The 14,034-nt window shown below is 36.8% G+C and overlaps 2 protein-coding genes across 3 annotated transcripts; one reads left to right on the top strand and one right to left on the bottom strand.

Moving 5' to 3' along the window:
• Positions 1-5,274: 5,274 nt before the first annotated feature.
• LOC142623251 (uncharacterized) lies at positions 5,275-6,328 on the top strand. The gene has a single exon (XM_075796644.1). It carries the CDS (start codon positions 5,420-5,422, stop codon positions 5,945-5,947), a length of 528 nt encoding a protein of 175 aa, XP_075652759.1. The 5' UTR covers positions 5,275-5,419; the 3' UTR covers positions 5,948-6,328.
• Positions 5,955-12,731, bottom strand: LOC142623250 (pre-mRNA-splicing factor SLU7-like). 2 transcript variants are annotated; one of them, XM_075796643.1, is made up of 10 exons: positions 12,612-12,701; positions 11,825-11,988; positions 11,619-11,731; positions 9,992-10,449; positions 9,723-9,858; positions 9,322-9,621; positions 8,113-8,329; positions 7,574-7,677; positions 7,378-7,446; positions 5,955-7,270 (listed from the first exon to the last, which is right to left on the bottom strand). In XM_075796643.1, exons 4-10 carry the CDS (start codon positions 10,438-10,440, stop codon positions 7,193-7,195), a joined length of 1,353 nt encoding a protein of 450 aa, XP_075652758.1. In that variant the 5' UTR covers positions 10,441-10,449; positions 11,619-11,731; positions 11,825-11,988; positions 12,612-12,701; the 3' UTR covers positions 5,955-7,192. The 2 variants fall into 2 exon arrangements, with proteins under 2 accessions (XP_075652758.1, XP_075652757.1); XM_075796642.1 differs by having other exon boundaries at positions 6,945-7,270; positions 9,992-10,405; positions 12,612-12,731.
• Positions 12,732-14,034: the final 1,303 nt, after the last annotated feature.

The raw sequence follows: 14,034 nt of genomic DNA, 5'->3' as shown, positions 1-14,034 counted from the left end.
AACTGATTTGAACCAACGAAATACATTGAGGCTATGTAGCTCTATATAATAACTTAGAGGGTTTGTGCAGGATAGGAAGCTGTTTCCTTGTGAGTATGAGGTTGGTGTGGGGAAGTCAAATTAAAATAAAGTGATAGTCTACATCCTCCTAAATTGTAATTATTGTGGACTTTCTCTTTAATAAGAAAATTGGGTGTTAATAAAGTAAAGGTAGGAAAAGAGGGCTCTTTTGACTAACAGTAACTATTGTTATTTTTTTTTTTTTTAAGTTTGTCCTAATTTGTTGGTTTTTCAAATACAATATTAGTGCTGGCTACCGAACTTGACCAGAACCTACATTTATTCAATTGCTGTGCAAGGGATGATCTTGGGTTAAAATGACATTCTACTCATTCATAGTATGAAAAGCCACCCTACCATTTTGTACATTTCCCCTATCTTGTGCATTTCATTGAATAGTTACGTGCCTTAGGCACAAATGATTCATATAATTCAAGCAAATTACAGACAACAAACAGATATTGATGGGCTAAAATTCAATGTGCCAGAATTTTAATTGTCCAAAAAAAAAAAAAAACAGACCTTGACTGCTTAAACATGTATTGGCAAAGCCAAACCACCACCGAAAAACCAAAATAGACGTGTCCATGCATTTGAAGCTTACAATTTTAATCACATCAAAGCAACAAAGGGAACTTAAAGCTTCAGAATTTAATCCATCACAAGTCCATTAGCTCCTTTAGCAGAAATAGTTAAGGCTTGCTGTCATCGTATTGTGCAAACGTTCGCAGTTCATTCCTCTCAGGATATGGCTTGTTGAGTATTCTTAGCAGATAGGGAGGCTTTCGTGCATAAAACATTTTCCTTAGATGCTTTGGCTCTTTCTTGCTCTAGAAGCGCTGCAACTTCGGTCATGGTGATGAAATGTTGCTCTACATTCTGTGGACCGCCTCCTGTGGGGGTTTCTTCTTTGTCTGCCACATACTCTGGGTCATGCTGACTTCCTTTTTCTTTTGTCTTGCCTGCTTTCGTTTTGCAGATTTCTTCCATCATCTGCTATTGGGAATGCTGCATGAATTGCAACGCCTCAATAAAAACAGTTCACATTATCAACAGGATCTCTTTGTTGCTATTGTGGTCTAGCCCCGTTCCATTAGCACCTTTCGCCTAGTTGAGCTGGTGCTGGTGGGGCGTTGTTGGTCTTGACGCTGCCTGCGATGGCACAATGCTCATGTTCCGCATCGTCTTTGATCTCAGAGGCATAACTTGCGAGGGTTTTATCTACTTTCCCTATCTTTTTCCTAACTCCCTAGTAGAGTCACCAATTTAAATGTGGTGGGCATTTTATATTTTCTGGGCTGGACTGCTTCCTGCCACGCTTTGACCCAATTGTTCTGAGGTAGAAAAGTCGGGACTGGCTCGATTGAAACTTACATCAAGCCAGCTTGTACGCAAGCTAGAGCCCCTCTGCTAAGATCTTGGTCACATGCCCACGGCAGAGAATGCTGTCACAAAAGTGTTATAGCATGAGGCATATAATAGAACAAGATAAGAAAGATATGTTTACTGCCAAAAAAAGATAATATTTAAACCACTTTCTCAATATGAAAACACAGTAATGTGAGTATGGCAGAAATAAGTTAACGACGGTAAAAAAAAAAAAGAAAAAAGTAATACTAATGCTTTGATCAATCACGATAAAGAGGGGAAACGGAGATTAGTCTGTTGTGCTTGGTTCCTTGGCAAATCTAGGTCCGAGAAGGGAACCAATCTCAAATGTGGGCAATCTCACAAGAAGATCCTGCCATGGAAATTGCCTATTTTGAAAGAATGAGCCTAAATGGCTTAATCTCAAGTCCTTTAACTTGCCAAAGGGTAAGCTATTGAGAGGGAGAGAAGGGAGTAGCATATTGGTGCATGCTTTATCACACCCTTGCTTTTTGTATCCTCTCTATTTCTTCTTTGTTTTCTATTTTTCTTTCTTACTCCTAAATTTCCTCTATTCTTCCTTGTTTTTCCATTGTTTTCTCTCTTGCTACTTTTCTCACTTGTTCCTCCTTACCCCGCACCTTGCTTCTTTTTACTGTGCACTACTAAGGCCCTTTTATATTGCCTGTCGTGATAAATTTTACTGTTTTATCCCTCAACTACTTTTGGCCTGGAGTAGGTGTCCTTCCTGGGCCACCCACTGGTCTGCTAACTACTCAGCTAGCACCACTATCCTGTGCTAGTCGCGCCACATTCCATTCCCAGAAAAAAGAATCTTATTTTATTTTCTTGCTCTCCGTGGCATTCCCATCCGCATAAAGGTTGGGTATTCTCTTTTACTAATTCCTATGGTATGCACCTAGTGATTCCAGCTCATCTTTCCCTCTTTTGGGTGGTATGTCATCACAGCAAGACATTTCCCCCAAAAGAGCTTGAGCGGGAATCCTAGAATAGACTTCCCCCTTCTTCCCACTGCCAGACCATACCCTTTCTTACCTTTGACCCATGGCCCTTGTATTGGTTGGGTACAAGTAGGTGATGCCGGAACCTTGTGCGTGCTTCACTTTCATGTCAGTCTATGGCTTATTTGTCGTTCACGTGTTTGCCATTGCTTGCGGGTTTGTCTGGTCTTTGCTACACACTCTACTACTCATTTTTAATTCTTTGTGGCATGGATGAGTCATTAGGTTTTCATTCTTTGCATCTCGTTTCTTCCCTAGGCTGGGTTTTGCTTAGGCATGGGCCCTCCCTCCTTCAATTCAGCCCCTGTCTCCTTTCAGTTCTAGTTTGTGGGTCAATTAGTATTCCTGTCACGCCACTCCATTGCTTCTGCCATGTTATCACTTAACTTGTGCATCCTTTGGGCTTGCCATGTACTTTTCCTTTACTTAGTTCACGTTGCCCAGTACTTCTGATGGGTTAATTCTCATACCATCTTGGACTTCCTTAGCCCATTTTATTCCTTTGGACATTCTCGGCCCACTTCATTCCTTTGGGCATCCTCGGCTCATTCCATTCCTATACTCTCATGGATTTTTGCTAAATTTTTCGAACTTCCCGAGTCCAATTACCATATCTTTTACTTCTAGTGTTTGTTAGCCTTTGCATCAACCCCATTTACTAATTCTTTTCTTTGGGCTCCTCCAGCCCATTTTGCTTGCTTTCCACTACTTATGATTCTCGTGGGCTTACTACTTCCTTCTCTGAGCTCCTTTGGACCTGTTTGCTTTATTTGTGGCTTTTTTTTACTATTTTATAGGCCTGGACTATTATTCTTGCCATTCGGGCTGAATGATTTTTCTAACTTTTCTAACTCTCCTTCCTTCACCCCTTTTATATTGTTGGGCTTCTTCTTGTTATTGGGCACTTTTGCCAAAGTGGGCATCAACAACACTAAATCAGTGGCTAGAACTCTTAATCAGTTATGGAGATCGAGAAATGGCTTAGTTTTGGGTGATAACATTATTCTTTTCATTTTTGATAACAAAGTAGAAGTGGATCGAGTAATTGCAAATGAGCCTTGGAGTTTTGACAAACACTTGGCGGTGCTTCAACAATATGATAAGGACACGCATATACGTGACGTAGCTTTTAACCAAGCAGCATTCTAGGTTTAAGTTCATAACATTCCCATCAAGTTCATGGTCTGGAAGGGGATGGGGGAGATTTCATGTGAGTTCGAGTTATCGTTGACATATTAAAAGTTAAAACCATTGTGCTGTGGTAGGATTATTTCTTTGGAGGATGGAAACGAAAAGTGGGTATCATTTAAATATATGAACGGCTACTGAACCTATGTTATTGGTCTGCATATCTACTTTTTTATTATTCACACATGATAGACTTAGGTTTTGCGTTTCCTAACCACTAATGCTCATGTTTCTATATTGATTCTTCTCAATGTTTTGTTATCGATACTATTTTCATTTTCCTATTTGCATATGGCTTTTTTTTTTTTTTTTTTGAGAAACACATACTTTATTTGGTTATTATATAAATATGACTTTCAGGTATGTGACAAGTAGGCGAAGGGGAAAAATAAAAGATACATGACATGAATTTGAAGTGTAAAGGGTCTTAAGTTCTGTAAAGCCAAATAGAAAAAGGATGACCATTGCTTTTCTCGAGAACAAAGAAACGAATTAGTTTTGTGTATCTTTACAAGCTGGAAAGGCAAGTTTCTTGCCGTCCATACATTGTGGTGTTTTAAGGGCAAAAACAAAAGAAATATTAGGCACCTTCAACGTGGTTTGAAGCCGTCTTGTATATGAAGGAAAAGTTATTTGGTTTTTATGGTAGTCCCTACTGGAGTTTCATCTCTTCATGAAACTTGGAGTTGAACTCCTATGTGTAATTTATATTATTTAATTTTCTGAAATTAAAGGTGAGAGGAAAGGATATACTTTAACTTCCATGGTAGACAAGACAACTGCTGTTTCTAGAGGCATCCTCAAAGATCTTTTTGGACCAACCTCTGGTTTGGTAAAGGTAAACTCATAAGAAAAATAATTGAAAAGTGATTTGAGTATTTTCTTTTTCTTGCATTAAACGTGCTGAAGCTGTTCCAAACCAAAAAGTTGAGGGAGCTGCATCTTCAAAATTACATAAAACTTGCACTTCTTTTAGGTGTATATATGAGGTATATATTGCTATTGAACATGAGCCGCAGATTCCAGTTAGTTTAACTAATAAATTTTTATGTTGTCGAATAAGAAATTTGAGATTAAAACCTCGCCTAAATCAAAAATCAACTAATGTTTTAGCTTGTAGATAAAGGGCAACTATCATGAAAATGTCATAAGCTAAAATTCAATTTTATTTATTAAAAAAAATTAAAAGCAGTCAGTTTTTAACCTATCTTATACACATTTATTATACTTCTAAAATATATTCTATAATTGCCCACTACTAAACCACGCTCTCAAAATTTTTGTTTTTGTTTTTTTATTAACGCCACATTCATTCTATACTAGCGACCTTAGAGCCCACGATTAGGACTCAAAAATGAGATTGCACTATACAAAACCAATGATAACTAACAAGTGCGCTTTACAGGACTGCGCTTTCTAAACTTAGGACCCAAGATTGCTCTCTTAATACGCCTGGCCCCCAAGACAGCCGAAAGTGAAAACTGCTCGTCTAAGAAAACACTTCATTTCTCAACAGCTCCAATGCCACCATTGCCCCTTACAAAAACACCTTTTGCTTCTTTTTTGAAATCCAGAGTGTACCATTTTGGTAAATTTCTAAAAAAGAAAAAGAAAAATGTATAGGGTATCAAGCTCCTTCCATAAAAACCACCCAAGTTCAGTCTATGCGATGCAAAATCTTCAAATAATTTATAACATCCCACCCTGCCTCCTGCGTCCTAGGCCTCTCCCTTCAAAGAACAGTTCATCATCACATTATACTAATACTAAGCAACATTTTAATGTCCCGCTCGAGCTTGACAAAGAAGCTACACCTCGCTAAGAAAGCGTGGAAGAGCTTCACCATCACACTCCAATCCAAATTCCACAAGCTCAAGATCTCCAAAGCCATAAAAACCACCACTCACCGCATCCTTGCCATGCGTTGCTTCCGCTTCCTTTTCAAACGACACCCTCTCACCAAACCCTCCTATCGATACAGCCAACATTACTACCACCACAACCAGCCTCAAAAGAACTTTTCTGCTATACACATAGACGAGCTCTTTGATGAACCTGTGTCAGTTTATACCAAGAATATGCATGCTCATAGCAAAGGTAAAGAAGTGCTCGACAAGAAGGTTTTACCAACAAATAGCAATAACATTAATAGTGTTGAGGATGCCTGGAAGGTGGTTGTTGCTTCATCACCGCATCTCCAAGTGGATGAAAGGGCAGAGGAGTTCATCTCCAAGTTTCATGAAGAGATGAAGCTCCAGAAGGAAAGGTCAAATCTTGAGTTTCAGGAGATGTTAGCCCGCAGTGCCTAAAAGTTAATTTTTCATTCTTTTTTTACAATCATATTTTCTTCTTTCTTTCAATACAGAACATGAAAGTTATAACAGGTACTTGATGGTTTGAGATTTTCTCCTCCTTTTTTTTCACCCTGTGGGGGGGAGTGAAAACAATGATTATGCAATGGGTATGATTATGAAAGGGTAAAGCAACCCTGGGTTGTCTAGGGCTTCTTGTGTATTCTCGCCAGTGATTCTCTTCATGTGGCTTTTTGAATTTGGTGATTTAATACATACATATGGGGAGTGCTTTGTTTAATTAGTGTGGAAAATAAACCAAAGTTGTTTGTATTTGAAGAACTTGCAATGCAATCATGAAAGTTTGTAATGATTACCTGGCAAAGGCTTAAGAGCTCAGTGTATTTTATATTTGCACCTGCCTTTTTCAAACCAATGTCTGTAACCCTGAAATTAAGAAATACAGGATTCAAACAAAGTGACCACTTCAATTAAGGCCCCTAAACACTGAATTTCATAATTAATCAGTTCTATTAAGAGAGAAAACTAATTACTCCATGTTAATGATGATAAACACAAAGAATCTCAAAAAATTACTAAGAATCATACCGAAAAATGAAGTAAATTTTGGAACTCAAGAATGGAAAATAATCTTACAACTTGCGTTATTATTTACTCATTGGTTGATTTAGTGAGTGGATATCTGTAGTTTCAAGTATAAGAACTACTGCCAACGGACTAGTAGCCTGATTGGCATCTACCCCCATCCTATAAGGGATAGCCATGCCAGAACTCCAACTAATTGTCATGCTGGAAGCTCCCTTAAAAATTTTGCAGAAGACATTTTCCTAAGAACATTTAAGCCACAACATATAACCAACCCCCTATTAAATGGGTTTTTTCTCCAAAACCAACTACTCCCTAACCCCCACAAAGAAAAGCTGTTGCTTTACAACATTTTTTTCACTTACTCTATTTTTGGGTTTAGTATTTCATTAACAAACGTAGACTGTTGTAACTTCTTTTCCCACAAATCACACGAAGTTTTATTAACATTAATGAGTCCCTGAAAATACATAATGTGCTCCCTATGATTTCCTCCCTACATATATGCACATTAAACAAAAATCATAACAGATAGTTCATAGAGCCCCGACAACAGCAGATTTAGGAAATGATATCAAGTCTGCTTTGACAATCAATATCCTAAATTAAGTGTTCCCAGCTCACAGAATCCAGCTAAAAGGCAAGTTTGGGACAACATTAGTGTAGAAACTCCTTCATGGGATCATCATGATGTATTCTTTTCATCCGATATGCCTCCATCTCCTCAGCAGTAACCTACAAAAGGCATTACATGATGTAAAAGACACAATGGAAAAGAAATTAACCAAATCCAAGACTTCCCAAGTAATGGCTTAACAACAGTTGAATGATAATAAAGATACCTCATCATTCCATCTCACATTATACTTGCGCTTTCTTTCATCTTTCTCTTCCTTCTTCCTTTCGTCCTCCTGGCCAAACATAAAAAACCAATCATATCTCTGGTAAAAATTATGCAAACAATAATTTATATCTTTGATAATATTAAAAAAAAAATTAGAAGCAGAAGTAGAAAAGATCAAAAGATCTCAAATTCACCTTTTTAAGGGCCTCAGTGAGTTGTTTTTGGTCAAGAAGCAAGTCATCAGGTACATCATTTCCCCAAGTAGCAAGCCTTTTCTCCTCTGCTGGAACAGGTGTCTCTGCATGCAAGTTGAAGATCAAATTAGAATGCAAATGTACACATTCATATCAAAACAAAAAGGAACTTACAAAACATGAAGTGCCCATGCACGGGTATGGGTAAGACACAGTGACATGAGCAATTTTTGAAAAATTTAACATGACATAGCGGTTACGACACCAATACGACACAGGTATGGCAGCCCAGATGAAGTGTTTGTGCTTCCTAGAATATAAACAAATAAAATCACTAAAGCACAGAGATTAAAATAAAGGACTGAAACTTGTGTTGGAATTTGGATACCAATGAGAAACCGGTAGAATCATGTGCACTTTAATGAAATAAAGGAAACATCTGAAATCAGCAAATAAAAAAATGTGAACTTTGTCAAGATAAATTTTGCACTTAGAAAAAGTGAACACATATTCTAAATTTAAAAATTAAAGGTTCTAACCTTCAGATGCTGCTTTACAATCAATGTTAGCCTTCATTAGGTCTGCTGCAGCTTCAGCAGCCTCAATTCCAGCTGCACCAGTGCAATAACTGTTCCGTATTGTTTGCTTACAGCACTTGTAACCCCATTGATGATCCTTCCACCATGAACCCCAAACACTTGTGTGGTTATTAATATACACATCCTCCTGATACTTACTTTTAGGAAGAGAAGTCTCCTTCAAAAATAAACCAAGAAATAAATAAGTTAAAATCCTCCTTTTGCATGCATCCAACATTTCAAATTGAAAAAAAGTAAGGAAAAAAAAAAACATAGAAAATGCTTCACCAATTTTGTCTATTCAAAGTTCAAATGAGCTAGAAATGAATGGTCAGGTAAAAATTTATAATTAGTAGAAAGTGTGATTCGAAGCGAAATATTATTGTATCGCTTTGCATATCTATTCGGGGCAAGAACACTGATAAATATATAAATTTTGAAGGTCAGATGCCATGTGATAAAGGTTACAATTATTAATGTTCTTCAAAAGGAAGATACACTCTATAATCATTATAGGAAAAGAGCAATTGTACATATGCCCCACATTTTCCAGCAATTCCAAAAACCTAGGAAAAGAACAATTGTACATATGTCCCACATTCTCCAGCAATTTCAAAAACCTGTTTATAAGTCCTTCCACTCATTTTAAGTACTAAAAACAGCAATTAAAAGCTCAGACAGTTTCAAACCCAATCCAGTTTCCTCATCCTCATCCTGACTCAATAAGGACAAATCAATTCCACGTTTCATGAAAGTTCATTTCCCATGTCCTCAGCAATCCTCTCGTTTTCCCTTTTTACTCGAAAAAGTGATTTCATAGAAATTATTGACCAGTCCCAAAACTTAAAATTGTTACAAACGACAGGACAAATTGAAAGACAATAAAATTGTTAGTATGAGTCACCTTTTATAAAAAATAAAAAATAAATAAAAAATGAAAAAGGGAAACAAATTTTTGAATGTCTAATGCTATTTCACCCTAGAAAGTGCCATATGATCAACAATTTCCACAAGCCAATCCTATGGGGATGGATTAAAGTTTTGCTGAATTAAATTATAAAAGAAGATTTCAAAAAAAAATGCAGCTTGCCAGCATTATCATATTCAACTTTGCCACATTTTTCAAAACAAGACAAAATTTTTAAGAATGCATTTAACAGAATGTAATACCAGGCCTTTTATAACTCTCCCAGCACGATCATATTCTACTTGTCTCTCAGTCTGTCCCATAAGAAGTTCCCTTGGGAGTTTAGCATCGGTTGCAGCATTGCCATACTTCTCCATAATGGCATCTTTCATTTGTAATTTTAATTTCTCCTTAATGATCTTATAATTTTTGTAGAGCAATTCAGCTTGCGATGGAGCTGCTTGCATGTGAATATCTTGACCTTTCTCAAATGCTTCCCAGGCATGTAAATTGAGTTGCTCGAACTCCATAGCTTGCCCGCTAACTCTGTATTGGTTATCTCCCTGTAATATGACCGTCAACAAATCAAAATCATGTGACATTTAACACACAGGCGAGTACAAAATATTTCAAAATAACATCCACAATATTTCTAGTCACTCACTCCATAAAACTTCTCATTCGGGTCAGCATCAGGAAGAGGATCTTCACGCATGGAACGAGTTTTGGGATCATAATATGCAGAGTTGACGTCAAGGTTCAGAAGATATTTTGCTGTGTCCTCCCGAATACGCAAATTTCTAAAATAAAAGAACAGAATAAAAACAATGATGCAAAATTATTATTGCAGAGGAATGCTATACCAGTGGACAGAATATGTTTCCAATTTAACAACAAACAAATATCTAAGACAGTAAACTAAAGAAAACACACCTGACAGTTCCAGTGCTTCCACCACCTGTAGTACGAACACGCTTCTCAACCTTTGCAAAGTCCATCTGTTTACTTTCATCAACCTTGGCCTCATCAACTTTCAGAGCATCTTCATCTTCATCGTCATCACTGACATTACCCTCCCCATTCTCCTTATTGTTTTTATCCTCTAATTTCTTCAGCTGCTGTTCTTTCAGGTACTTCCTTCGGGCCTCATCCCTTGCCTCATATCTCTCAATGACGCGAGTATAGCTTGCTGCATCATAACCATTCCATCGGTCCCGCTTGCCATCATAATCCAATTCAAAAGTCTCTATCTTTTCATCAGGTGCAATGTGCATGCTAGTCCATTTTGCTCCTTTCTTGCATGGCCTCTCCATGCATAACTTCACATTATGTGTCATTGCCCCACAGCTGTAGCGAGAAAATGAAAAATCCACATCCTTCATGAATCACAGCTTTACCGCATTACATGATACAGAATACCAGTGAAACAGGTCATAAAAAGAGGAAAATTTTCCTTCTGTCGTCAAATTTATTATCATAAAATCATACACCATAAATAATTTAAACTTTCTTCCTCAATATAGTAAATGACAACAGCAATAAAAGAAAAGCTACAAAATTATAACATCTCATTTCCAGATATGTATTCACAGTTCTAGATATCAAGTACATATTAGAACATAGAGACTACCATGTAGGCTTTTCAAAGTTTAATGATGCAATAGCAAGAAAGCCCTGAGCAGTACTCTCTTGTGTGTTCCTATATTTCATAGAGGCCTTATTTTAACTGATATTAGGCTAAAGTACATTTAACTAAAGCTATATGTGAATCAAAATGGAGAAAAAAAAATCATTGAATTCATGTTGTTCAATAACCAAGGTGACTAAGCTTTGTACTATATTACTTGTTCAAACAAATTACTTTTACATGTCAGATGACTCATATTTTAGTTCAAAGTTGATAAATGTACTCTAAATGCCCTCAAAATAATGAATTTGTTATCTGGTTTTGTATGTCTAAATTTGTGTTTGGCATAACAATGAATATGCTCTCTAGTTCTGTACATCTTATACTCGGGGGAGAATAGAACAGGGGACCACAAAGAAGAGATAATATGATCACAAGATTGTACTCAAATACAATATTGCCTTTAGGAGTTCGAGTTCAAGAGAAAACACAGTAGTTTAGCACCTCTTGGGGTGCCAGGGCACTGAGGTTTGAAGCCCACTAGCCCCATCCCCCTATTTTACCTATAAAAAACATATATTTCCTTTAAAAGAAAAACCAAGGAAAGGTAATACTTAGGATGATAAGATGATTATGACTCTGCTTAGTACTAGTTACCAAAGGCTACTGTTTGCCAAAGGGCAGTAAGTGCTCTGGCAACACCTCAAAAAATACAACCTCAATTTGTATTTTCATCTAATGCCCATGAGAGTCATGGGAAATGGAGACCTATACTGCTACAGACAGGTTCCCCCAGTCATTATCACTATTACACTATCAATAAACTTTTCATGCCCAATACTGAAAGCATTTTTCCATATCTCAGTCAAGCATGTAAAATTCCTTAGTGCAACCAGCATGAACTTGGAAACAGTACGAGCAAGGTCCACTTACTTTTCACACGCTCCCTTCCTGTACTTATCTGCCTGAAATATTTTTGCACCTCTATCATACCAGGATTTTGTATAATTTGGATCTGATTTCCATTTCCTTTGATGTTTTAAACTCTAACAAAGAAAAAGATAGAAAATCCTTGATGAAAATAGCGCCTTTAAATGTGTGAGAAGGGTTGTATTGAACTAAATATGTGTGAAGCTTACCGGTCTCTCAGCATTAAGATACCAAGGTGCAGACGACATATACTGAGGAATGTGAGGGTTAATCTCTTTCCCATCTTCATCAACCTCTGCTGGCGCAAGCCCGGCTTTACGCGCTTCCTCCAATTCAAGCTGCTTCCAATGATCCTCTCTAGATTTGAAAGCCACTGCAACACCCAGGAAGTAAAACAGATTAACCAAAAATAGATATTCATGATAGAAACAGTTACCAAAAGGTCAAAATAACAAGGGCAGCCACTGCAGTTCACCATAAATGACCTGTACTCCTCATGTTCAATGTTTCTAACTTCAAACTTAAGAAACTATAACTACAGTACATAAACATCCCTTCATATGAAAATCTAACACTTCAGTGAATTATCATATTATTTTGACAACTTCAGCATAAAATTTTCAGACATATTTTACATGGGCTACATGAAGATGGAAAAAAAAAAAGCTTCAAGTGTAGTCCAAATATTCATAGCAAGTACAACTATTTCAGCCACTCCATAAACAACAACTAATACAAATCAGATGTGCTTTTTTTTTTTTTTTAACCCTTCAGAAATGAGAGCAAATTATACTTTTTCTCCAATTAACTAAGGAAAAATTTGATCACCCACATGATAAAAAAAAATTAATCATATTGAATTTGAATAACACAGACAGAGAAACAATAAATCAAGCAGATACCCACATGACAAAAACTTAGTAGTGGGCAAAATTTAAATTACTCTTAACACATTGATACATGTGCAAAAAGGGAAGATTGGAGAAAATGAAGTACCTGATGCAGTAGCCATGTTTGAATGAAGGATGAGAAGAACAAAGTATGTTCGATTCAGAGCCCTAGGCTGCCGGTAGAAACGGATATATTAACATTAGAATTTCGTAAGTGGTCTGCTTTTATAGTGAGAAAGGGTGGCATGTGTACCTCTACAGACGTACAGAATTTTCTGGAAATGTCATTGGGTAAAGTGAGGATCACATGCTGGCGCGTTCATAAAGAATTGTGGACTAATGAATTATCTAAACGACAATGAACGGTCGTCGTTTCCAATTATTCATTGGAAATGAGCCTAGCTGAGTTGAGCCGGCCAAGTATTAAAAGTTTAAAATGGATAGCTTTTTGTCATCAAATTAAAACATCAATCAGTTTTTGGTGTAAGTGGAAATTAAATCTCAGATCTCTTATTCAATTATCAAAACTTTGCCAATTGAGCTAACAGGAACTAACTTCATTTTCTTGTTAAACAAACTCTAACGTGTTCACAATTAATTTTTCTTTTCCCATATATATATATATAGTAAATACTGCAACTAATTTTTTTCTCCTCTTGACAAAGATATGCTACTAATTTTTTTTAACTATATTACAATTGAAATTAGATTATGTGAGTTAATTAAATAAAATGATTTTTGTTTATAATCTTATAAAGATTAGATTCACAAACTTTCTATTATTAAAAATTATACACAATTTTTTACTATAAATGAATTATTTATATATCAATAAATTACAAATAATAATTTGATACAAAAAAGTTTATTTATAAATTTAGAAAATTCAATCTCAACTCTATATAACTGTGGGGAGTAAAGGACCCAAGCAGGCATTTGGGCCTTTGGGCTCTAGCAATGAGAGCCGAACTGCTCTTGAGCTAAGGATTTGTTAGTACTGCGAATCGGCCCATACGCCGAGGGTCTGAGGATATAGCCGAGGGTGAGTTTCTCCTCGGACAGATCCAAGAGAAGTCGGAGATTCACTACGAAGGTCAAAGCAGAATTCTGGAAATACTGTTGGTTAAAAGGGGGAAACTCTGAACCTTCTAGACACACCGGTGTTAGAAAAATACCAAGAGCAAAGGCTGCCACCTCCACATTAAAGACTTTGCACCTACCTCCCTGGCCGCATTAATGGGGAAGTGACCCCTGAACAGTAGAACTGAAACTTCTGGTCACTATTCAAAGGCACTAAGAAAAGAAATATCTAGAGGGGGTTTGAGCAACACGTGGATAAAGTATCAGAAAAAAAAGTATTTAAGGGGGGTGAAGGTTAAAGAAAGAGGGCGGTCGGTAACGAAGAAAGGAATTAAGAATTGTAATCTTTAAGAAAGAAAGAGAAATAATACAGAAATAATCCTCGGCTCACGTCCGAGGAGGTTCACCTGCAATTATCATTCATTGTTTATGAGTGTTTGCACCCTATA

This window comes from Castanea sativa, chromosome 2 (genome assembly GCF_040712315.1).
Source record: "Castanea sativa cultivar Marrone di Chiusa Pesio chromosome 2, ASM4071231v1".
In the NCBI taxonomy this organism is placed as follows: Eukaryota; Viridiplantae; Streptophyta; class Magnoliopsida; order Fagales; family Fagaceae; genus Castanea; species Castanea sativa.
This window is presented reverse-complemented; position numbering and strand designations above follow the sequence as displayed.